Raw genomic sequence first — 25,998 nt, forward strand, 5'->3', positions numbered from 1 at the left:
GCCTGAGACAGGTGGGGTGCTTCCAGAGGCCCTGGCCGGGAGACGGGTGGAAGGAGGTTCATGGGTCAGCATTTGGACCTTTCTGGAGCCACATCTGTGGGCCAGGTGCCAGCTGACAGCCCAGTGCCCCCTGCTCAGATGCCTGGTTTAACTCTCTCCCTCTCTCTTCAATCTCCTGTGCATTCAGAATGAGGTGGATAGTTTTAAAAAGGATAATGGCACGTAAGTAACATTTTTAATACCTTCCTATGATCAAGTGCATGTCTAAAAATGCTGATGCTTACCAGTGTCCTTGTGCCAGGAGGTGTGTGTGCCACCTGCTTTCCGTACCTGGTGTGTAATGCCCCAGGAGCTGCAGGGTTTCTGGGAGGTTTGCTGCTGAGGTTTCTTGCCCGTGTGGTTCAGCTCAGGCCACTCAGATCCTTTGTCCCAGGGGCTCAGGTGCGAGAACCTTCCAGAATCCCTGGTGATCCATCTCTGTGGCCCCAGTCCTCCAGCTGGATCCCAGGGCATGTCACCTGTCAGACAGGGATATGAGAGGAGGGAGGAGATTATGCTTTTTTAGAACTGAGTCTCATGTCTATCCAAAGAAATATCTCTCATTACTTGATCAGGATAGCTCACGAGAGTCAGTATTTAAAATCAGAGTCTGCCTGGATGCCCATCGGAGCCCTGGTGGTGCATTAGGCTGCTGACCAAAAGGTCGGCAGTTCACATCCACCAGCAGCTCCTTGGAAACCCTATGGGGCAGTTCTGCTCTGTCTATAGGGTCGCCATGAGTTGGAATCAACTCGACAACAATGGATTTGGTTTTTGGTTTTGGTTGCCCATCAGTTGGGAAATGACTAGAGAAGATGTGATACCATAGATATTTTCAGTAGTTAAAAGGCAGGAAAAATGCATAATATACAGTTGTCCACGGCCTGAGTTCTAAACACTGAGTGGGAAAAACAAGTTATAGAATGACAGGGTTAAAAAAAAAAAAGCCTGCACAGAAAATAGCCAAACAAGCCCACCAGGGCTTGTCCACAAGGCGGGACCTTCAAAGCAGCCCTTAGGGGCTGGAAGAACGAGGCTGTTGTGCAAAACACCTTTGGACACACTTTTCAGAGTACCCTTGAGCATCTATGGCATGTACTTTTTTTTCCTTCAAAATAGCACTTTATTTTTTTGATTATAAAGCATAGTTGTTTGTTCTAGTGAAATTGGAAAATACAAAGAAAAAATCTCAGCAACCCTAAATTTAACTGTTTGGACACAGCCACCACCTGCACAATGGCTGTCTTCAGGCCTTTTCTCTGTGTATACATATGAGCCTGCGTGTAGGTGTGTACACACGTATGTATACACACACCTGTATGTACATACATGTATGCACACATGCATGTTCACGTTTTTTCATTTAACACAATGTTGTTGCACTTTGCCATGTTACTGAGTGTCCTTGAAGGAAACCCGTTTTATGAGAACCTCGCTGGCCATCGTGTCATTTATATGCCCCTGGTTGGGCATTTCCCACCTTCTCACTGATACGAGCAGGGCTCCAGTGACCTCTTCGGTATGGTCCTATCCTTTCCTCAGGATTCGTTCCTAGGATTGTCCAATTAAAGGATCTGAACTTAGGCCCTTGGGATGGGAGTTCGTGATGAACCAGAACTGTGTGAGTTATTGATCAAGGAGGTGGAGAGAGGTGAACAGCTGCCACATTTGGTGAAGACGGCAGTAGTCCTATGGGAAACTCCAGAATAAAAAGAACTTTAGTTAAAATGGAAAATACCTTCCTTAAAAAAAAAAATTGTGACAGAGAAATTGAAAGCCATCTCTGGCCAGCACCATGAGTCTTGATCACCGCGCCCCCCACAGGCAGCCGTGGGGACTTCCCCGCTCCCCAGCGCTCATGGCTCATGCGCGCGCTCCACACAGAGCCCTCCCAGGGGCAATGGCGGCGCTGTTGGTGCAGGATGGTTTTAATCCTGTCACTCTGCAATTGTTCTGCCTGCTCACTATTTTTGAACTCTAGCCACAGATACAAAGATCTAGGTCCTTCCTTTTAAGTACTGAATGTACTCCTGATTAAAAAAAAAAAAAAAAAACCGTTGCCGTTGAGTCAATTTGAGACTCACGATACCACTTATTTAATCATTCTCAGGTTGAAGGCATCTAGGTAGAATCTAATTTAAAAAACTGGTTCTCATGAGGTATGCTGACCATATAGTGGGGATATGGGGGATGTTTCTTTGAGCTGACACTAAAGTCAATTCTAGAAGTATAAAAAGGCCTTCCGTGCAGTGCTAGGCCCTGGGCTGTCGGCCTGACCTGTGTGTCTGTGAGAAAGGGAAGCTGCAGGGCATGTGGGCGGGACAAGCCCCCAGCCTTGGATGACACGTTTAGCTGGCCCCACAGCGCTACCCAGACTGGGAGCAGCAGGTACAAAACAGAAGGGACCTATTCCCCTTGGCCCAGGGTGGGGCCAGGATCAGAGCTCGGGATGTGAGGAAGGAGGCCGTGCCTACAGGCCACTTGAGGGCAGGTCTGGTTGCTTGGGCTGGCTGCTGGGCTGTCTGGGGCCCACCTGGCCCTGTCCAGCTTCCAGCTCAGCCCAGGGTCTGCACACCCTGGACAGGATTAGACTCACAGGAGCTCAACGAGTGTCAGCTTGGCTCTTTCACACCCTTCTCAGACCTCTCTTCAATCCAAGTCTATTGGGAGGCCCTGAGTGGAAAGCAGATTGAGGTGGAGTTGTCCGTTCTGGTATTTTATAGGGGCAAGGAGTTGAGTCCGTCTCGGCCCAGCTGGCTGCTCTCCGGGCCCAGCGTTAAGTCTGTGAATCACCCACTGCCCAGCCCCCACTTCCCAGATGAGAAAGTGGCCCAGGCAGGGAGGCGGAGAGCTGGGTCGCTGCTGGGTACCAGTGGGAGCTCTCGGACCAAGCTTCCCCCCACTGCACTGGAATTAATAAAACGTCCCTTGGCGGCCCTGCATGGGACCCTGCTGTGCTTAGGGTGGGGTTTCTGGAGGGGCAGCCCGTTCCCCCCCTGCACAGCTGGCCAGCGTGGCGTGTGGGAAACTGCCTTCCACAGGCCCGTCTGCTGCCTGGGCGAGGAAATGCCTGGATGCTAGCCTGCTCCTGGCCCCACCCCCCAGGGAGGAGACCTGGGAAACACCCCCACCCCACTCTGCCCATCAGACAAACCAGAGCCTGCCGGGCTGCACCCTCCTGGAAGGGCCCTCACCATCCTGGAGTCTGAGAAGCACTTAGAATAGTTGGCCTCCCTGTCTTTTTTGTAATTAAAATAAAAAGCCCCGAAAGAAAACAGGGGACTAGGCAGTGCTTAAAGAGCAGCAGCCGTGGTGCCGTGGTGCGGCTCCCATCCTAGGCCAGGAGCTCTGTCGCCAGTGGCAGAGGCAGGGCCCCAGGACACGTCAGTCCTGGCCCTGCAGGAGCCTGGCTGTGAACCTGTCGGTGGGCGGGCCTCCCTGGGGGCAGGGGCTTCTGTGGAGAGTGGGCCCAGCCTGTAGTATTGGTGCAGGTTCCCTATCGTCTTCCAGTTCCCAGTGCACGTTGACCACTCCCTCCAGCACTTCCCTAGGTTGGAGTGACTCATTTTGATGAACTGTGGGGTAGGCAGGACCTCGCAGGCGTTTCTCAGCACCCTGGCACCCTCTCCGGACACACTGGGAGACCCCTGGGTGATGCCCATTCTGCCCCACACCTGCCTCTACCTTTGGCTTGGGGGAGGCTCTCCATGCCTGGCCAGGGCCCTGTGCTACCCCCTCTGACGGTGCCGTCTCTGGGCCATGGAGAGCAGAATGGCCCTGGGGAGGAGAGGGCCTTTGGGGCGGAAGGAGGCAACATCAGGCCAGGTGGGACAGCGTGGAATACCCTGGTCCCCCAGAACAGTCACCAAGGCCTCCACCAAGGTGGGGAGGCCCTGGGAACTGCTGGCCCAAGTATGTTCTGCAAGACATGGGCCTGGCTCATGTTTTCTGAAGAAAGGCAGGGTCTATGGCACCACGAAGCCCATGGTGGAGTCAAGGTGCTGGGCACTTGACTGTCATCCTCTCGCTGCCCTCCAGGAGCCACAGCCTGGGAACCACCCCTGGGCCCCAGGCCCATGGGAAGTACCAGGCAGCTGAGTTGAGACCTGCCCTCAGTTAAGTTCAGGTCTAGCTGGGACAAGAGAGAGGATCCTCACTCCCCATGCCAGGGACAGTTCATGAGGCACCTGCATGGATGCTCAGGGGACACAGCAGGGAAACGGTTTGTGTGTCTCCAGGTCCTTCAGATGTTCGCTTTGTCTGGGAGAAGAATGGGCAAGAGCTGGAGACCTGTGTTCCTGTGCAGACCCACACGCTGTCCGATGGCAGGGCCCACGTGCTCAGCTGGCTGCAAGACTCCATCCGAGAGAGCTCTGAGTACCGCTGTTGGGTTCTGTCCTCAGCAGGAAACAGGACCTCAAAAGTGCGGGTCACTGTGATGAGACACGGTAAGTGGGTGCCTGGCCCTGCTCCCCACTTGCAACGTGTTATTAGTCTTCTACTAAGAAAGACGAGGATTTAGCTCTTTCACTGTCTTGGTCATATAGTGCTCCTGCAACGGAGATGCCACAGTGGGCGGCTTTAACAGACAGAGATTAATTCTCCCACAGTCTAGAATGCTGCAAGTCCAAATTCAAGGTATCGACTCCAAGGGAGGCTTTCGCTCTCTATCGGCTCTGGAGGAAGGTCCTCGTCGTCAATCTTCCCCTGATCTAGGAGTTCTCCCGCACAGGGACCCCGGGTCCAAAGGCTGTGCTCTGCTCCCGGCACTGCTTTCTTGGTTGTATGAGGTCCCCCGTCTCTCTGCTTGCTTCTCTTTTATATCTTACGAGATTGGCTCAAGACAAAATCCAATCCTGTAGATTGAGTCCTGCATTATTAACATAATGCCACCTATCCCACCTCATTAACGTCATAGAGATAGGATTACCAACACATAGGAAAATCACATCAGATGACAGAATGGTGGACAATCGATACTGGGAATCATAGCCTAGCCAAGTTGATACACATATTTTTGGGGGACAAAATTCAATCCATGACACCAACACACACACACACATGCTACCAGTCTCCTATTTTTCTCATGTACAAATTTGGGTTAGACTATTATTCAGTGTTTACATTACTAGGATAGCTGAGCCAAGTAGGTCTATTAGGATTTCCTTCCCTGCACTTACGGTTTTCCATGTGGTTAAAATTGTGCCGATTTTCATTGGCTTGTTTCTCAGTTACCATTTATCTACCACCACACTCTGCAGGTGCCTAAGTCTTTGCATAAATGCAGACATATTGGTGTCCTGTTGTTACCTCCCCCCGGAACCTCTGGTCACCTCTAATTGGACAGTTCGCACCCTGTACCAACTTGCCACCCTGGGACTGCCCTTAACCTTGAGGGTGGAGATTCTGTTTCTCTCCTGTTGGATGGTGTTTCCTGGCTCCCGGGTGTTCCTTCCTTGATTTACTCCATTTTTTTTTTTTTTGGTGCTTTAAGTTAAAGTTTACAAATCAAGTCAGTATCTCATACAAAAATTTATATACACCTTGCTATATACTCCTAATTGCTCTCCCCCTAATGAGACAGCCCGCTTCTTCCCTCCACTCTCTTCATGTCCATTCCGCCAGCCTCTAACCCCCTCTACCCTCTCATCTCCCCTCCAGATAGGAGATGCCAACATAGTCTCAAGTGTCTACTTGATTCAAGAAGCTCATTTTTCCCCAGCATCTTTTTCTATCCCATTGTCCAGTACAATCCCTGTCTGAAAAGTTGGCTTTGGGAATGGTTCCTGTCCTGGTCTAACAGAAGGTCTGGGGGCTATGAACACCGGAGGTCCTTCTAGTCTCAGTCAGACCATTAAGTCTAGTCCTTTACGAGAATTTGGCGTCTGCATCCCACTGCCCTCCCGCTCCCTCAGGGGTTCTCTGTTGTGTTCCCTGTCAGGACAGTCATCGCTTGTAGCCAGGCACCATCTAGTTCTTCTGGTCTCAGGCTGATGTCGTCTCCGGTTTATGTGGCCCTTTCTGTCTCTTGGGCTCATAATTACCTTGTGTCCTTGGTGTTATTCATTCTCCTTTGCTCTAGGTGGGTTGAGACCAGTTGATTCATCTTAGATGGCTGCTTGCTAACGTTTAAGACCCCAGACACCTCTCTCCAAAGTGGGATACAGAATGTTTTAATAGATTTTATTACACCAATTGACTTAGATGTCCCCTGAAAACATGGTCCCCAAGCCCCCGCCCCTCCTACACTGGCCTTCGAAGCTTCCATCTTTTTGCTATTGTAAACAGTGCTGCAATGAACATGGGTGTGCACATATCTGTTCCTGTAAAGGCTCTTATTTTTCAAGGATATATTCCCAGGAGTGGGATTGTTGGATCATATGGTAGTTCTATTTCTAGCTTTTTTAAGGAAGCACCAAATCGATTTCCAAAGTGGTTGTACCATTTTACATTCCCACCAGCAGTGTGTTAAGTGTCCCAATCTTCCACAGCCTCTCCAACATTTATTACTTTGTGTTATTTGGATTAATACCAGCCTTGCTGGAGTGAGATGAAATCTCATTGTAGTTTTGATTTGCATTTCCCTGATGGCTAATGATGGTGAGCATTTCCTCATGGATCTGTTAGCTACCTGAATGTCTTCTTTAGTGAAGTGTCTGTTCATATCTTTTGCCCATCTTTTAATTGGGTTGTCTTTTTGCAGTTGAGTTTTTGCAGTATCATCTAGCTTTTAGAGATCAGGCACTGATCGGGATTATCATAGCTAAAAACTTTCACCCAGTCTAGGTAATCTTTTTTACTCTTTTGGTGGTCTTTGAATGAGCATAGGTGTTTGATTTTTAGGAGCTGCCAGTTATCTAGTTTTTCTTCTGCATTGTTAATGTTTTGTATATGGTTTATGCCATGTATTAGGGCTCCTAACATTGTCCCTATTTTTTTCCCATGATTTTTATCATTTAAAATGTTATATTTAGGTCTTTGATCCATTTTGAGTTAGTTTTTGTGCATGGTATGAGGTATGGGTCGTTTCATTTTTTTTGCAGATGGATATCCAGTTATGCCAGCACCACTTGTTAAAAAGAACGTCTCTTCCCCATTTAACTGCTTTGGGGCCTTTGTCAAATATCAACTGCTCATATGTGGATGGATTTATGTCTGGATTCTCAATTCTGTTCCATTGGTCTATCTGTTGTTGTGCCAATACCAGGCTGTTTTGACTACTGTGGTCGTATTGTATGTTCTAAAATCAGGTAGAGGGAGGCCTTCCATTTTGTTCTTTTTCAGTAATGCTTTACTTATCTGGGACCTCTTTCCCTTCCATATGAAGTTGGTGATTTGTTTCTCCATCTCATTAAGAAATGTCACTGGAATTTGGATCAGAATTGCATTAAATCTATAGATCACTTTTGGTAGAATAGACATTTTTACAATGTTAAGTCTTCCTATCCATGAGCAAGGTATGTTTTTCAAGAGGTGTTTTGTAGTTTTCTTTGTATAAGTCTTTTACATCTCCGGTAAGATCTATTTGTAAGTATTTTGTCATCTTAGGGGCTACTTAAATGGTATTGATTTGGTGATTTCCTCTTCGATGTTCTTTTTGTTGGTGTAGAGGAATCCAACTGAGTTTTGTATGTTTACCTTGTATCCTGATACTCTGCTGAACTCTTCTATTGGTTTCAGTAGTTTTCTTCAGGATTCCTTAGGGTTTTCTGTGTATAAGATCATGTCATCTGCAAATACACTTTTACTCCTTCCTTGCCAATCTGGATGCTCCTTATTCCTTTATCTAGCCTAACTGCTCTGGCTAGGACCTCTAGCACAATGTTGAATAAAGTGGTGATAAAGGGCATCCTTGTCTGGTTCCCAATCTCAAGGGGAATGCTTTCAGGCTCTCTCCATTTAGTATGATGTTGGCTATTGGCTTTGTATAAATGCCCTTTATTATGTTGAGGAATTTTCCTTCTATTCCTATTTTGCTGAGAGTTTTTGTCATGAATGGGTATTGAACTTTGTCAAATGCCTTTTCTGCATCAATAAAATGTGATTCTTTTATTTATAATGATGGATTACATTAATTTTTTCTAATGGTGAACCATCCCTGCATACCTGGTATGAATCCCCTTTTCATGGTGAAGTATTTTTTGGTATGTTGTTGAATTCTATTGGCTAGAATTTTATTGAAGATTTTTGCATCTAAGTTCATGAGGGATATAGGCCTTTAGTCTTTTTTTGTGGTGTCTTTTTTACCTGGTTTTGGTATCAGGGATATGCTGGCTTTACAGAATGAGTTTAGGAGTATTCCATCCTTTCCTTTGCTCTGAAATACCTTTAGTAGTAGTGGTGTTAACTCTCCTCTGAAAGTTTGGTAGTGGGAAGTAAATGTTTTGAGGCCCCATGTTTCGTTTGTTTTTATACTTAAATGATAGCTCGAGCGGATATGTAATTCTAGACTGAAAGTCATTATTCTCCAGTATTTCACCCCGTGGGAGCTTGCATGATCTCCTGATTTTCAAGCAGTGTGAAATTTCATGATGCCCTGGTGTTTTCATGCCTCGTTTGGGCCCCGTAAGTGTGGAAACCCTTACCCTTCAATTCTGGAACGTTTTCTTCAATTCTGGAAAGTGATATCCTTCACTCCATTTCTGTTCTCTTTCTCTAGAAATGATTTTTCCAGATGTTAGACTACCTGGGGTGGTCCTCTGATTTCCTATCTTTTCTTTCCTATCTTTGCACTTTTTCTTCTTTTTGCTATTAGCTTTTCTCAACTTTTACTTCCAAACTTCCTATTGAATTTTCCTACTACCATAGAGATGAACAGGTGCCACACTGGTTGAAGAAGGGAGTAGTCCTGTGGGAAACTCCAGAATAAAAAGAACTTAGTTAAAATGGAAATTACCTTCCTTTAAAAAAAAAAAAATCAGAATGTGACAAATTGAAAGCCATCTTTGGCCAGCACCATGAGTCCTGACCATCTCACCCCTTCAAAGGCAGGTCTGTGGCCCTCCCAGCTCCCTAACACCCACGATGTGCACGCACACACGCACACACACTCCACAGATACCCTCCCAGGGGCAATGGCAGTGCTGTTTGTGCAGGATGGTTTTAATCCTGTCACTCTGTAATTGTTCTGCCTGCTCATTATTTTTGAACTCTAGCCACAGATACAAAGGTCTACTTCCTTCCATTTAACTGCTGAATGTACTCATGATACCACATCTTATTTAGTCATTCTCAGGATGAAGGCATCTAGGTAGAATCTAATTTAAAAAACTGATTCTCATGAAGTATCCTGACCATGTAGTGGTGATATTTCTTTGAGCTGACACTAAAGTCAGTTCTGGAACTATAAAAAGGCCTTCCGTGCAGTGCTAGGCTCTGGGCTGCCGGCCTGACCCATGTATCTGTGGGAAAGGGAAGCTGCAGGGCAGGTGGGCGGGCCAAGCCCCCAGCCTTGAATGACTGTGACCTTTCCTGGCTGGGGTAGTTCACTGAAAGGTCCCTGATACCTAGACCTTGCTACCCAAGGACAGACAGCATCCATACTACCAAGAAGCTCATTAGAAATCCAATTCTGGCTCTGCCCCAGACCTGCTGAATCAGACATTCTGGGGGTGGAACCTGTTTTTAACCAACTCTCCAGGTGATTTTTGCACACTGAAGTTAGAAAGTGGTCCACCCCAGCGTTTCCACACCGAGGGTCTTATTAAAAGGCAGATTCTGATTCAACAGATCTGGGCTGTGCCCTGATAGTCAGCATTCCTAAGGAGCTCCCAGGTGTTGGTGATGCTGTAGGTCCTAGAGGGTTTGGGTTGGGCCATCAGTGTTTCAGGACTTACATGGGGGAAAGAGGGGCGGGGCCTCATCTTTATAAATGTCCATCAAAACGGTCTGCTTTCAGTCCAGGACTCCTGCCCTCAGCAGCACTCAGCCCATACACCCCTTTCCTACTGTCTCCCAAAGAGCCTTCAGTTTACTTCTGAGTCAGAGGGGTAACCGTCTGTCTGGGCAGCACATGGACGGGGAGAAGTACTTATTCTCCACAGGCTTTCCGGCAGTCTGTCTCCGCACCTGCCTCTCCACCCCCGGAGCGGTCTCTGGCTGCAATGCCCCAGCTCACTGGGAACGTGTCGCTCCCATTTCCCTGTTGCCAGCTCAGGACCCAGCTTCCACTTGTCTAACTTCCATTTTTTGCTGTTTCTTCTATTCTCTGTCCTTTTACGAGTTTTTCTTTCTTTTTGAAGGCTCCCCTCATCACCATTTTAGTGGTGGTTTGGGAGAGAGCAACAGCAATTGTAAATGTTCACTCCAACACAGAGCCTTGGTTTTTACAGTTTCCGTAAAATGCCCTGCCTGTTCCACAGGGCTGCTGTCAGGATGAGATGTGCCTTACACTCTGTGAAATCTTACACAGAAGTTAGGCGAGCATTTCTGTCACCCAATGGCTTTGTAGTGACAACAATAAAAGCAACTCTGCAGCAGGCAGTTTGAAGCCCGTTCACATTTGGCCTCATCAAAAGGTTTGGGGCATGGGGTATCAAAAGATATAACCATGACTAAGACATCTCCGTTTTCTTGAAATCCTCCCTCCCCGCTCCTGTCTGTCGGAGGTACTGGCAGTGTGTGGGGATGACTGTCGGTGTGGGGATGACTGTTGGAGGTACTGGCGGTGGGGGGATGAGTGTTGACATGGTGTCCCCCACCCACCCACTCCCCTGTGGTGGCAGGATTAGAGAGGTCCTGCACTGCAAACCCTGTGGAGCATAGCTGTACCCTGACACCCGTAGGGTCGCCATGAGCTGTGTCCTCACTCCTCACTTAGAGCGTCCCCTGCTGTGGCAATCTGGGGTGCTGCTGCTGGGTGGAAGGTGGTATGTGGGGCACCTAGCATCAACACCAACAGCCAGTGGGGTATCACCTTGTTCTGTCCCACATGTCTGAAGGGCTCAGTTCTTAGAACGTACTTCTAAGATTAATGAACTCCTATGACCCTGTAGTCCAAAGGAATGATTACCTCAAATGTTCTGTTTGAACAGAGAAAAGATGGCTATTCAGGTTTGTAACCCAGTAGACCCTGTAAGTAACTTGCTTTCAAACACCAAGACAATAGACACCCAGGAGGCTGGAGACTGCAATACCAGGGGCTGTGATTTCTGAACACAGCTCATGCTGGCTTCCAGAGATGCCTGGCCCAGTTCACAGTCGAGCACCAACTTCTGAGCCTGAGCTCCTGGTCTTATTCAAGGGAAGAGGTGGCACTGTAGCAGGCCAGCCTGTCCCCAGAAGCAAGCCTGCCCATACCAGACCCAGGGTCTTGTCAACATCCCCGGGATGTGGGAAGTCAGCTACTCGTCTGCACAGGAACTGAAGATAACTAGGGCATGAATGACAGGTGCCAGTGTGGGCGTAAGGCCCCGGCACTGACCCTGTGGCCTTGGGGAGCAGCTGCTTTCAGAGCTGGTGCCCTGGAGGTGACGGGAGGGTGGTGGTGGGAGGACTGACCTTGGAACTGCTGGTCCGAGGGGTCATACATCTGGCCTTGCGCGTACCCTGAGCCCCACTGTGCCCGACTCCCCCTAGCGGAGAGGGCCTCACCTCCACCACTGCAGCTCACAGCGTGACCTTGGACCATGCCCTTTACCTCTCGTCTCCTTGGCACTTTCACATGAAATGAGGGAAGAGAATGGCCAGTGGACACAGAAGGGGCTCCAAAGGCCTGTCCGCGACTGTGAGCCCGCTTCTGTCTTCCAGAGGCAACCCACCAGGAGAAGTGGACCAGAGAGCTCGCTGCCTGGAGGACCATGGTTGGCGAGCACGATCGCATGCTGCAGAGCTGGAGGAAGGCATGGGTAAGCTGCAGGCCACAGGTGGACGTGGGGGCAAATGGTTGGCAGCCTGCTGCCTGCATCCAGGGCCAGGGCCGTACAGCCTTCCCCCTCCTGCCAAAAGACTGCCCTAGCTTCCTGCAGCTCTTGTTTCTTACCTGTAGAGAAGTTTGTTTTTCGAGAGCTCCACCCCAGCACCCACAGCCCTTCAACCCCAGGTGAACCTTGCCTCTTCTCTGTCACTGCCTGAGGGTGGAAGGTGGAAGGCAATTCAATGGTGGCCAAGTGGCCTGAGCTGGCCACTCCCTGGACAGGGCACTTAGCAGTGGCTGGCACAGCAGGTCAGAAGACCTCAAGTGGTGAACGCCTTCAACTAGAAAAACTGGAAGGTGGGGTGGTTAGTGCTGGTGAGCAGTGTCTGTCTTGGGCTGGCTTGTGACCTCGCCACCCTGGGGCCCGGCAGCTCTGGGCTAGGTGCTCCTGTTGCTGCACCCTGTGGAAGACAGGGAGCAGTGACTTCTTGAGCCCCAGTCCTGCAAAGGGCAGGTGATGGCACGCTGGGCGAGCTCCCCACCTGGTTCCCAGCCACTGAGGTCAGAGTTCCCAGGACAGCACCTCCCCAATGTTTATTACTGACATGCTGCCAGACACAGGGGCAGCTTGCAAAAGCGCAAGCCCCGGGTTTTAAAGGTTTCTGGCCTAAATGGCTACCAAAAGCCTCTCGAGTTGGTGCTAGCAAAGGGGGCATTTATAATCGATCTTTAAAATTAGTTTGGAGACAGGGCTTCCTGCTGAACAGGTTGGTGGGAGAGCAGGAGGGTGTCCTGGGAGCCCGGGCCAAGCGGAGACAGGGACTGGGAGCCATAGGACCATACTGCGTCCGCCTGCCCCTGCTCGTGGGACACTCATGTCTAAGACAGCGAAAGGAACTGACCACTACATGAGAAACTGAGTCAGAGAAAAGGCCCCTCTGTTCAGCTAAGAAATCAAAGACCTCATTGCTCTTTCAGGAAAGCTGTGACAAGGATACCTTTTAGCCACGAGGAGGCAGCTCCTGAGACAACCCTGAAGCAGACCCTGCCGCCCACCATGGTCCCTCGAGGCCCCACACCTCTGCTGTTCCAGCTCTCCCTGCTCAGAACGCGTCCCCACGCCTGTGCATACCGTCTCCCCCGTTTTTTTTTTTTAAATCAACTGCTTACCATGACAGGAGGGTCTCTCTGGCAGAAGCAGTTCAGTAGGCTACGAAGAGAAAGAAACTCTCATTAAGTTGAAACAGAATGCGTGTTTTAAAATGTTCTTTTCCTACAACATCATTGTGCTTTAAAAGTCATTCCTACAGGATCTGAATAATTTCGTTCTTTAGGAAAGGGCTACCCTCAGAACAGCCAATGAGAAAGTTCAAACAGCCCACTCTTGATTACTGGTTTTCACTAGACATAAATGGAGCCACCTCCCAATTTAGGCCCTTCACTCTAAGGTACACTACCAGGGTAGGAAAGGTGAGGCTCCAAATGGAGATACTTGCTCTCAAATCCTAAGTGACGATGAGGTTGGAACTGGGAGTGAAAATGAATATTCTAGAATTGTGTTATTCTTCACTAATGTTACCTGATTATGTTTTACAAGTGCTGTGGTTTACGCCTGTGAGTGTGTACCCCATTGACTCTCTGCTCCTGCCCACTGGTTCAGGCAGACAAGTTGAGCAGGTTAATTATGCAAACCCTCTGGTGCCATGCTACTTTTTTCCAACAACAGCCCAAGTCTGCTTTTGGGTCTCCCATTAAAGCAGAGACTGTGTCCCTGTGCACGTGAGCATGTGCAATGATATTTTTTAGGTCTATCATAAAACCCAAACGCCTGTTAAAATAAAGCTGCAGTTCCATTGTGATTCCTAGCAAGTCATGGGTGCCTTCTTTGCTGTATGATCACAGGCTTATCTCTAGACGCCATTCTTTCATCAGGCGATGGGCTGAATTCTCCAACAGCCTCTCGTAGATCAGCACACGTTCTCCTACCCGTCACGCCAAGGATCCACAATGAACAGGCAGCATTCTGAGGGCATGGTCAAAAGTACAAGACACCCTGGGGTTCACCTGTCCCTGGAACCCACCTGGAGTCTGGAGGGCTAACCACTTCCCAGGTACCTGCGTGTCCCCCTTGCCGAAGGATGCCGACTTTCCTCAGAGAACCACCACACACTTTTAACATCACGTTCTGTCAAACAGTCCTCGCTCTCACAGTGGTTCTTGCTCAGGGTGTGGCTTCAGCCATTGCCAGCTGCTGAGTGAACTGGCCCAAGCTCTGGGCCCTTATCCTTTGTGCCGTTCTCTTTAAGTCTGGATTTAGCCAGAGCATGCTTGTGTTCAACAAACACTTACACATGCCCAGGCGCCATGGTGTGGGGTGTCCTGTTGAGGAATGTAGCATGACAATGCATTTTGGACTCCTTGCACTGCTGAGAAAAGCCAGGCTCTGCCTGTGCTCAGGTGCCTGGTTCTGTATGTGGGAGCCCTGGCTCCCCGTGTACGCCATGTAGCACCATCTTTATGGTGTGAGTCACTCAGGTGCCCTCAGTGTGGCCACAAGGTGGGAGCTCCTCTATTGTCAGGAAAGTAACGTCATAACCAGAGTACCTGGTGAGAATGTGGGCTAAGCCAGTGGGAAGTAAAGGCTCCCAGTGGCTGATGGAGATGTTAAACTTCCACTGTCCACACAGAGTGCCATGGGGACTCATTATTCCCATTTTATTGGCTTCTCACAGGTCACTTACATCTCAGAGGGGGGTTAGTAAAATGTTTGGCATGACTGATTTCAATGAACAGTATTTTCAAAGCCAAAAAATTCTCCTGCTTGCTGGACAAGCTAAACAATGTAATTCCTTCTCTGCTGTTAACTGCAGTGGAAAAAAAAATGCAAGGCTAGGTCCCCAGCAGGCCTTTAAGTGGCACCATCAGCAGAGTCCACTTCAAGACATGAGGTATGGAAAGCACACCTCTCCCTCCTCGGTCCTCTCAAGTTCAGTGACCAGATTAACCACAATGGACAAAGAGACTAAGGAACAACCAATAACACCACAAAGAAGCCCAAGACCACTAGTCTTAAGCGAAATTAATCACTATTTATTCAAAATAAATAAGCCCTCTGAACTTACAGGGAAAATATGAAAGTGTATTTCTATCCCTCCTGTCTCAAAGATAGAAACCACATTCAGAATGTTCACTTAAAAAAGGAAAGAAGGGTTTCAGATTATCAAAACTGAAATTAGAACATCAATATGCATTGTTTCTTTGAAAATAAAGACTAAACAGAATAATTCATGTACAAAAAGTTACAGGTTAGAAAACATTTTTTCCTTCTGAGGCTCGTTTTAGCGAATTCTCCAAGTGTCTATCTTTAAATCTGAAAACATACATCCCCTGAGGAACAAACCTTTCACTGTACTCCTTTCTGCTCCAACGTGAGCATCACTAAAAGCTGCCTTGACGCTGCTTTCCTGCAGAGTGGTCATCCTTTCCCGGGAGGTGGAAAGTTAGGGTCGGGATGGCACCTCCCTCGAACCCCTGCCCCTTAGTTGTCCTGACCCACCTGGCACTCGGTAAACACGATGCCTGGCCTCCTGCAAACTAGCTAACTGGCTTGGTTTAGTTACTCTGCACGGGAGAGATGTGTCCTTAGCAGCCAAAGTACTCTAAGTACCATGTTTTCCAGTATCTTCCAAATCCACAGTGTGCTTTCAGAAAAGGTGTCAGCCAAGGAATCTGGGGGCCACTGACCCTCTGACGGGACTCACAGCCTGGTGCCCAGCGAGCTGAGTGTCTACAAACACACCCTTCCACGCTGGCTGGTTTCCATGCTGAACAGTCCAACACAATACAGTGGGTCAGTGAAGAACTGAGAGGAACAAGACACAGTCTTGTTCAACTCCCTTCCCCCTACCCCAAATACACAAAACACACATAAAGAGCTCTCTCCTTATAATTTCAAGTTCATCATTTGAGAGACTGAAGCCCCTAAAGTTTCTTCCAGTTCCTGGGCACATCGGTTATATGCTTCCAGATGTTTTCTCCAGATTTCAACTAGAAAAAAGAAAATGGTGTAAGTGATAAAAAGGCAGGAATGACAAGTACAAAACAGCACGAGGACACGGCGGCAAGCCCACTTGGGCAGCAGCGCACAGCGGTCCTGCAGCAGAGTCCCAGGGCACTTTGTTCCTGCCTGCTGGACCACAGGCCCCCTTTCATGAGTACCATCTATTCCATCTCAGAGAGCACAGCTCAGGAAACGCTCACCCTGAAAAACTTACCTGAGCTCCCTGAGTACCTGTCTTAGAGTCCCACCTGGCCACAGGCATCTTTAAGCCACCGTCTGTCAAGGTGACACTGACTCAAAGCCTGAGCCAGGAAGTTTCAGTCACTGACAAGGCCTGCAACTCACAAAGCCTGAGGAGATCACTTCAGGAAACGGCCTGGACCTGGCCAGGGCCTTGTCCTGGTCGGCCCCTGCCCTCTAGGTGACTGTGATAAAGAGCTGTGGTGTGCTGAGCCTGCACCATGCCACCCCCTGCACTCACTGTAACGTGGCTCTTCTTTCTCTGTCGGGGCTGGGCGTGGAACCTCTGCAGAGCAGCCTGGGCCCTGCGTGGGCGGGCTGGGTGGGCTGCCAGCCCTGGGCTCTTCGGCCAGCTCTTGACGCACACTTTCCAGCATGGTCTTGTACTCCTGCCGGGCTGCCATCGTCAGCTCGACCATCTTGTGGAACTGGTCCTGGGGCAGAAGACAGCATGGTGGTGATGCTCCGAGACCAACAACAAGGACACCAGCTCCCAAAACTCAGTGGCGGTGCCCTCGGAGAGCAGGGCCACACTGGGCATCACTGCTCACATGCCTGTGGGGCCAGGACTAGGGTGAGGCCAGGGTGGTGGCGACTCTGGAGTTGGCAGCAGCTGGCAGCTTCCTGGGCCTTGTTCAGGGAGCATGGCAAGAGCCCCTCTCAACACCTTTGGCCCGCAACAAGCAAAAGGACTCCGCTCTGCCACGGCCCTCTGTGGCTGCCAAGGGCACAGGTTACCATTTCATCAGGAGGCTCTGCCTTTGCGGCTGCCTCTCCTCAACACCGGCTTTCTCCCAAAGCAGCCTCTGCTCCACCTCACCTGGGCTCCGTCGTAGCTGAATATCCCCACCACACTGACAGGAACGGGTTTGTTCAGACTGCGCCCCAGAGCTTTGCGGTTGAGAGCAAACACGAACGGAATGTTCTGCTCGCAGGCGTAATCAATAATGGTATGCAAAGTGTCATCCAGTCCCCCTGGGTCAAAAGGAAATGACAAAGGAAATCCATTACACGGGACGTGGTGTTGTGCTGGCTGCAGACAGCAGCACTGTCCAGCCTCTTGTTTAACTGAAGCCAGTGGCCTGTGCCAGGTTTTCACCGGGGAAAAAGCCAAGTCATTGCATTCAAGTACACCAGTACAGATCTCAGGCGTTGAAGAAAACCGACTCCCCAGGGAGATACTTCCTTAAAGGGATAAATGTATCAACTCCCCACCTCAAATGCTAGTGCTATGCTTGGCGAGAAAAATAAAGCGTTCGCTGATATTCACAGAGTACTTACTAAGTGCCAAGTGCTGACCTAATTGTTCTGCATGTATTAACTCCAGCAGTTCTCACAAAAATCCTACAAGGCTGATTTCTGAATCCCTACTGACAGATAAGAAGCCAGAGGCACAGAGGGGTGACGTCACTTGTCCCCTGAGTTTCTTCTAGAAAGAGGCAGGCAAGCTGTGGCTCCCGTGAGTGCCCGCACACTCTGACATGACCAAAGGGCACAGCACCCCTCTGCACCCTGACCCTGCTTCTGCACTAAGCACCAGCCAAGGCCAGCGAGTAGAGGAGGGAAGGAGGGGCACCGGGTGCAGGGGTGCATCTGTCAGCCCAGAGAAGGCAGACAAATCACCCAGGAATTATCGCCAACAACAGAGTTACCTAAGGGCGTTTGTGCACAATGGATATGCAGAAATCACGAAGTACTTACACATTCAAAGAACAGCCAAGTAAAACGTATAAGGGAAGAAACGACTCCATTTACAACAGCAAATTACGTGGAGAAGAATAAATTTACCAGGAAACATGAAAGATCTATAGAAAAACTTCAACATGTCATTAAAGAACACGACAGGAATGTGAACAGGTAAAAAGGCATCTAGGTTCCCAGGTACAGTGATCCAAACGATACAGATGTCAACGCTGCACTAACCAAAAACTGTAAAACAGTGTGACTTACTACAAATGGGATTTTTTTTTTTTTGGTAAATAAAAAATAGGAAAAGAACACACACAAGTGAGAGCAGCCAGGACATTCTGGGAAAGAGCACTGATGTTGGGCCAGCTATGAAGCTACTCTGCTCTACACGAGGCGATGCAGACTGACAGAACCCATGTCCAGAATGGCCCACATATTTGAAACTTGAGCCTCTGATGCACAGGGCTTCAGGTCGGGGAGGAGGGGGAAGAAGGTGGATTATCCCACATACAACACAGGACGCTGAAGGGATTAACACTGTATTTCAGTCCAAAACACAGTCTCTCTCCCTCAACATGAAGAGGGGCGCAAACAGTTAAGCACTCAGTTGCTAACCAAAAGATTGGGGGTTCAAATCCACCCAGACACACCCTGAAAGAAAGGCCTGGCAATCTACTTTCAAAAAATCAGCCATTAAATACCCTATGAAGCGCAGTTCTACTTTGACACACACGGTATTATGGATTGAACTGTCTCCCCAAAAATGTGTGGCAACTTGGTTAGGCCATGATTCCCAGTACTGTGTGGTTGTCCTTCATTTTGTGACTGATGGAACTTTCCCATGTATTGTAAACCCTAATCTCTGCCTGTGATGAATGAGGCAAGATTGGATTATGTTAAAAAGGATTAAGGTAGGATGTAACCCCTTACTCAGGTCATATCCCTGATCCAATGTAAAAGGAGTTTCCCTGGGTGTGGCCTGCACCACCTTTTATCTTATAAGAGATGAAAGGGAAGTGAGCAGACAGTTGGGGACCTCATACAACCAAAAAAGCAAGGCTGGGAGCAGAGTGTGTCCTTTGGACCCAAGGTTCCTACACTGAGAAGCTCCTAGTCCAGGGGAAGATTGACGAGAAGGACCTTCCTCCAGAGCTGACAGAGAGAGAATGCCTTCCCCTGGAGCTGACACCCTGAATTTGGGCTTCTAGCTTCCTAGACTGTGAGAAAATAAATTTCTCTTTGTTAAAGCCATCCCATTCGCTTGTGGTATTTCTGTCATAGCAGCACTCGATGACTAAGACACATGGGGTCACCATGCACTGGAATCCACTTGACAACAACTGCTTTTTTTAATTTTTTAAAATTGTGCTTTGGATGAAGGTTTACAGAGCAAATTAGTTTCTCATTAATTAATACACATGTTGTTTTGTGACACTGGTTGCCAACTGCACAATGTGTCAACACTCTCCACCTCTCAACCTTGAGTTCCCCATGACCAGCTTTTCTGTCCCCTCCTGCCTTCTCGTCCTTGCCCCTGGGCTAGTGTGCCCCTTTAGTCTCATTCTGTTTTATGGGCCTGTCTATAATCTTTGAAGAGTGAACCTCGGGAGTGACTTCATTACTCAGCTAAAAGGGTGTCTGGGGGACATACTCTCGGGGTTTCTCCAGTCTCTGTCAGACCAGTAAGTCTGGTCTTTTTTTGTGAGCTAGAATTTTGTTCTGTATTTTTCTCCAGCTCTGTCCAGGACCCTCTATTGTGATCCCTGTCAGAGCAGTCAGTGGTGCTAGCTGGGCACCGCCTAGTTGTACTGGACTCAGTCTGGTGGAGTCTGTGGTAGGTGGGGTCCATTAGTCCTTTGGACTGATCTTTCCCCTGTGTCTTTGGTTTTCTTCATTCTCCCTTGATCCAGATGGGGTGGGACCAGTGGAGTATCCTAGACAGCCACTCATAGGCTTTTAAGACCCCAGATGCTAATCATCAAAGTAGGATACAGAACATTTTCTTTATAAACTGTTATGACAGTTGAGCTAGATGTTCCCTGAGACCATGGTCCTCAAAGCCCTCAGCCCAACAATGCCGTCCCTAAGAGAGTTTGAATGTTGTCTGTGGAGCTTCCATGCCTTGTACAGGTTGTGGTGGCTTCCCCAGTATTGCGTACTATCTTACCCTTCACCAAAGTTAGCACTTACCTATTGGTTAGGTTTTTTAAACAACAACAACAACAAAAAAATGAAAACATGGAAGAACTGGGGAAAAAACCAGATCAGATAAGTATCAATGGAGTAGGGAATGGCCTAAGAATGACATAAAACCTAGATGCCATAAAAAAAAAATATATCAAATACCAACCTACACAGCACCTAAAACCTCTGCATCCTTCCCCTCACCTCCCCACTAAAAGACAAACGACAACCACAAAAATAACTGCAACTCTTAAAGAGCAAACTTTCTTATTAAAAAAGTACAAATCAACATAAAAAAGAACTGTATGCACCCACAAGACAAATGGCAAAGAACCGACAGCTCACAGAAAATATCCAGCTCTGAAACAAGTGAAAAGATGCTCAGTCTCAGTTGTGAAAAATGCTAAGAAAACTCTCCAGGGGGCGGGGGGAGGTTGCAGGGGCCTCTGGGAAAGGCAGCATGGCAACAGGCGTTACAGTTACATGGGATACACCGTTCATTTCTAGGCACATACTCACACACGTCAGGCACTGACAGTTGTACAAGATGACCTTATTTACAGCTGTGGACGTGTGACAACAACCTAAGCATTCCTCAGTGTGGGGCTGCAGGGCACAGCCATTCGAGAAGGATGACAGGAGCTGCAGGACAGAGGACGAGGTCCATGTCTACCGCCCCAGCCAGCACATCACACTCGACAAAACAAACCTCAAATGGCAGAGTATTCCAACACACCCACACCTTTAATTAATGGACAGATCAGTTAATCACGGACTGAACAATTAAATTTAAATTTGACAGAAGCCCCATCTAGGTCCTGCACGGCAGCCAGGGACAAACACTCCATGGTGTCTGACAGGTTCTACTAAAGCTGAAGGTAAGTCTGCCCTGTGACCCAGCCATTACAGTCCTGGGCAAATAACCACCGGAGAAAGAGCTCTGGGCTGGGGCTCCAGCGGTAGAGCCAAGCAGGGGGCTCCGGGCTTTCTGCATGCAGAAGGCATCCCTTTTTCCGCTGCCAGAGGCTTCCTGGCTAAGGGGACATGGACCCATTAGGAACACACTATGCAAAACCCCAGAAGGCCTGCCTCCCTGATGAAGATTAGGTATTTGATGGTTAAGTTAAATGGACTTTGGAAACAAGCAGTCATTTAAAAAACCAAAGTGCACTGCCTAGTCCTATGGCACGGCTCTCAGCCACTGCTGGCAGTGGAATGGGCCTGTGGCACAGGCCCCACTGCAGAGGGGCTCCCGCTCCAAAGGGCAAACAGCTGCTCTCACCTTTGGACTGTATCTTCTCACAGTTGGGAGAAATGATGACACATTTCAACTTTTTGAGCTTCAGGTGTTTGAGAACCTCTCTCAGTCCCAACACGAGTCGGCGTTTGGTCTTGGCCTTGACTGGATCTTTCTGGTACATGCGGTCTTGGAAACGTACCAACTCTTTTAGAAGATCCGTAACACAAGCATCAACTTCTTTACTAAGCATCTGGCTGCAGTAACTGAAAGAAACATCCTGTAACCATCCCAGCACTACTCCCACCAAACCTTGAAGAGAAGAGGTGTAGACAGAAACCACATTTTGATGAGTAATACTAATGAAAAATGTGCAATTCCTGACTGACCTCATTTTATGAAAAGGCTGAGGCATTGTCCCCCGGCCCCAAGTACAAGGGAGGGACGAACACCTCTGCGCCCCCTGTGGTGAGCCACACCTCTCCTACAAGGAAGGGTCCTGCCTCCATCCCTGGCCCCTCCCCATTGTGAACACAAATCCCTGGAGAGTCTACCCAGGAAGAAAAGTCAAGGTAGAGAAGGCAGAGCAGGCCAGCGGGGCTAAAGGCATCCTTCCCCAAGGGATTACAGAGAATGACACCACCCTCAAGTGGGATCCAAGGGCGCCTCCTTCCACACATTACCAATAGGACAGAAACTTCTGTAGAAGCAGATACAGACACAGTCGTTAGCTATCTGAACAAGTGTTATAACGAGGTACTTGGCCACTTTAAACCACTAGGACAAAAAGATCGCGTGGCCCAACTATATATAGCTTTATGGTGTTGAGAATCCAAAGAGTGGAAGAAATAACTGCCAAATCAAACATAAGCATATGACTCCTCTCTTCAAATCATTAGCAGGGGCAAGGGTACAGGAACCAGGGCTTACTCACTCCCTGAACCTCCGGCTGTGGATCTTTGGGAAGCTGGCGGAGTGGAGACTGAGATGGCAGGCTTCTGTGTTACTCTGGGGCTCAGCTCTGAGCGGCTCTTCTGACCCGCTTTCCTCTACAAGGTTGGAGGAGACCGATTCTTCTGTTTCCCCTGGAGATTTACAAAGCAAAGCAATCATCCTGTACGGTGTGTGGAACACGGCACACAAACAAACATGGACCTACCGCCATGACATTCCCAACAGTGCCTACCCAAGAGTCTCAAGAATGCAACCTCCAACTGCACATACCCGTCACATTAATACACATTGGTGGCGAGTGCTTTTATAGACGGCAATTAAAGTAGATTAAAATGCCGTGGGAAAAGATGGAAAAATTAGTGGGGACGGACACAACAGCGTTCTGGTCTGTTTGCCTCTCCCTGCACTGCCACCACACCAACACCCAAATTTATTTTTTATTTTTGAAATTTAACCTTAAGACTCTCATATCAGAAAGTTCTAAGAGCCAGGATTTTAGTTCTGAATTTTTTTTTGCACTTTTGACCATTCAGTGATCAACTGACCCTTAAATGAGAGCTGAACTAAAGTATCTCAGCTATTAGACCCTCAGCAAGTGTGTTCAAACCTAGCAAGAGCTTAACATCCCCACCTGACCACTGCCAGGGATTATCAACATGCAAAGCAAGGTAACAGATCACTGAATGAAGAAGCTAAGGAGAGCACACTACACCCACCAGAAGGACATCATGAGACAGACAGACATGTGCCACAGGCTGGCAGGGATGTGGAGCAACGGCACATACTCCTGGTGGGAGTGTAACTGGTAAAAAACCTGTTTATTAGGTTCTACTAAAGCTGAAGATAAGTCTGCCCGTGACCCAGCAATTCCACTCCCGGGCAAATGCCCAACAGCAGCAAGTACTCATGTTCTCCAAAACAACACACCCTGTCCAAAGCGGCCCTGCTTTCAAGAGCCCCAAAGTGGAGACTCCCTGAATGCCTGTCAGCAGCCTGGTATGTCCACACACAAGAATCAGTATCATTCAATGATGAACACAATGAACTGCACTGACGTGGCACAAGACGGATGAACTCCACAAACATCGTGTGGAGAGAAAGCAGCAGACACACAAAGCACATACTGTATGACTCCACTGATGTGAAGTTCACAGACACACCCACGTGCTGCAGTCGGGGCATGCTGCCTCTGGGGAGGGGGTGGGAAGGCCTGTGACCAGGACAGTGGGGGTGTTTCTGGACTTCTGTTCTCTCTCTTGATCTGGGCTCTGTGTTCACTTTGTGAAGTCCTCAAGCTGTGTACTTTTGACTTGTGTACTTTTTTGAATGCGTATTTCAATAAATTTTACTTAAAAACATACAGACATTATTTGTTAGGCTACCCTGTCTTGCACACTTCTGGGTAAGTAGCTTTGTAGTCAGTGGTGTTAATCTCATAGCTATTCCAAGTTATGAGGACATCCAGTGCCATGCAGACCAAACTAGGTGGCCTTGCCTCCTCTGTCCTTCAGACTCCCAGGGCCGGGGTGCCAGAAGTCTGACCCTGCCATCCGCGTGTACTTTCTCTTATTACACACCCCTGACGTACAGCCCTGACTTGCTTTTTTACCACAAACGTGGATGGTATTGGCAAAGGTCCAGACAGTTTGCTGCACACGCGGCTCAGCTCCACCCCAGCTGCTCCCATCTCTGGGATTCTTTAAGACGCAAACAGGACCAGTACCTGAGGGGTCAGCCTGCTGAAGGGACTGGTCGCCTCCACTGCTCTCCATGTCCTGTACAGCGTCCTCTGAAACATTTTCCTGGAGACGCTGCTGCTTTCTCTCCTGCCGTTCCTTCAAAATAATCTTTAAAAAAGAAATGATTAAATCACCTAAATACTTCTGAAAATAAACTGCCCAACTCCAACTTGTTGACAACACAACTGTGTCCTTAAGAGTGTCACCACGCTCTCTTTCTCTGGGAGACCTGCCCGACCTCTGACCTTCAGTGTAGGGAGGGGTGGCCCGTGACAGAGCAGGGCATACGAGACCCCACTCTGAAGCCATGGCTGATGTACGACATTTTCCTAACCAAGGACAAGTTACTCAGTCCCTCTGAGTGACCTCGGGACCGACCACAGACCCCACAGGGCTACTGTAAGCATTCAAAGGGGGACGTCTGTCACAGGCCTAACAGAGAGGGCTTCAGAGTCAGTGAATCCGAATACAAGACAGATCATCTAGGGTAGGATGATGATAGACAGTGAATATAAGGAAAATATAACTTCCCTGTGTCTGTTTTTTTGTCCATGTCACTATAGAGTCAAACACAAAAACAAAACAAAACTTTCCCTCACAAGCAGTCGTGCTCCACATGTCCCATCAAGCTGGGGGAGCGGGAAAGTATTTTCACAGAATCACGAACACATCCTGATGCAACACTCACACAGTGTAAACCCTGAGGCCTACACAGACCTAAACGCTGAAAGAAGTACATGTGAACAGATGACATGAAGAAGCCTTCCAGTGCCTTGTTTTACTCACCTTCTTCAGGGAGGTTGGCTTCTTGGCCTTGGGAACCTCTCTCTGCTTCCCTTTCTTCCTCAGCGGGGCACTGGAGTCTAAGGGGTTGTGAGGGGTCTGCACCTGGTTCAAGTGGTGGTTCTTCATCCCCGATGTTGTTTCTTTGGAAAGGACTGGCACTGCACCCACTGAAACAGAGTGTGCGCCATGCGCCACACGCCGGCCCCACACGGAGCTCGCGCTACGCAGGCCGGAAGGAGCCCCACGCTGCCCGGGCCCCGGCCCCAGCCCCATTCGCGTCTTTGTCAAATGGCTTCCTAAGACAACCTTTTAACTGGCATGACTCTAAAAAACTCCGGGTAGCTTTTGGACATGATCCGCAAAACGTTATCAAATAATTGGAGACCTATTCTCCCATCCGTTTGATTAAATCTCCTGTTTCTTAGTAAAATCTAAAAATGTGTGTATTTCATTTCGAGACTAAAAATATTTCTCATCATTTTATATTAACTACTGCTATTGTGCCTAAGTCTCTCTTCATCATCACTTCCATCAAACTACTGATTTTTGTACGTGTATCTTCTATCTAGCTGCATTACAAGGCCCTTACGAGATTCCAATAAAGTTTCCAGTTGATTTAGTAGAGTTTTCCAGATGTACAAACCCAATCAGTTCCACTGGTGGCAACTGCTCTGCACAGTCAATGAAATATGATTACTACTGGATACTCCAATTTTATTTTCCTCTCCTGGTCTACTTCCTACCTTAGTAACCATTTCAAAGAAATAGCTAACTTCTGTTATTATTATTATTTTTTAACCTTTTACTAGGAAAATTGCCAAACATACATGTAAGAGTGAATGGTACAACCAACCCCCATGTACCCATCATCCAGCTTCAACCACCACCCATATTTTCCTAAATGTATTTTACCCACCCTCCTTTAATTATGGAGTATATTTTTTAAATTGGTGTTGCGCCGATCAGGTATGCCCATTAAATCTTACCTCGCCAATTACGTGCTTAACGTCAAAGAACCTTTTACTTGCACAAGTTACATAAACCTAAGCATAAAAATATTCCTACCATCCAAAATTATTATACCCTTCTTCCAGGCTGCTTAGCTAAAACACAACTGCTTATACCTTTGGAGACTTGCTCACATGGTATGTGACTGACTCTATTCTTCTATCAGCTGTTCGTAAAAAACAGCCCCCCCCCGCCCCCTCAATGCCCT

General features: G+C 48.4%; 1 protein-coding gene across 9 annotated transcripts in view; it reads right to left on the reverse strand.

Moving 5' to 3' along the window:
* Nucleotides 1–6,283: 6,283 nt before the first annotated feature.
* SECISBP2 (SECIS binding protein 2) overlaps nt 6,284–25,998 on the reverse strand; it is a 41,390-nt gene continuing 21,675 nt past the window's right edge. For 4 of the 9 annotated variants that reach the window (XM_049895560.1, XM_049895562.1, XM_049895558.1 and 1 more), the window contains 6 exons: nt 24,783–24,949; nt 23,981–24,104; nt 22,238–22,388; nt 21,349–21,569; nt 17,014–17,168; nt 15,853–16,627 (listed from right to left, as the gene is read on the reverse strand). In XM_049895560.1, coding sequence (XP_049751517.1) covers nt 16,313–16,627; nt 17,014–17,168; nt 21,349–21,569; nt 22,238–22,388; nt 23,981–24,104; nt 24,783–24,949 — 1,133 coding nt within the window. In that variant the 3' untranslated portion in view covers nt 15,853–16,312. Of the gene's footprint in view, nt 16,628–16,973; nt 17,169–20,585; nt 20,709–20,993; nt 21,101–21,348; nt 21,570–22,237; nt 22,389–23,980; nt 24,105–24,782; nt 24,950–25,998 lie in introns of those variants that run through there. The other 5 variants (XM_049895565.1, XM_049895559.1, XR_007518625.1 and 2 more) reach the window with 4 other exon arrangements.

This window comes from Elephas maximus, chromosome 9, assembly GCF_024166365.1.
Source record: "Elephas maximus indicus isolate mEleMax1 chromosome 9, mEleMax1 primary haplotype, whole genome shotgun sequence".
NCBI classification, from domain to species: domain Eukaryota; kingdom Metazoa; phylum Chordata; class Mammalia; order Proboscidea; family Elephantidae; genus Elephas; species Elephas maximus.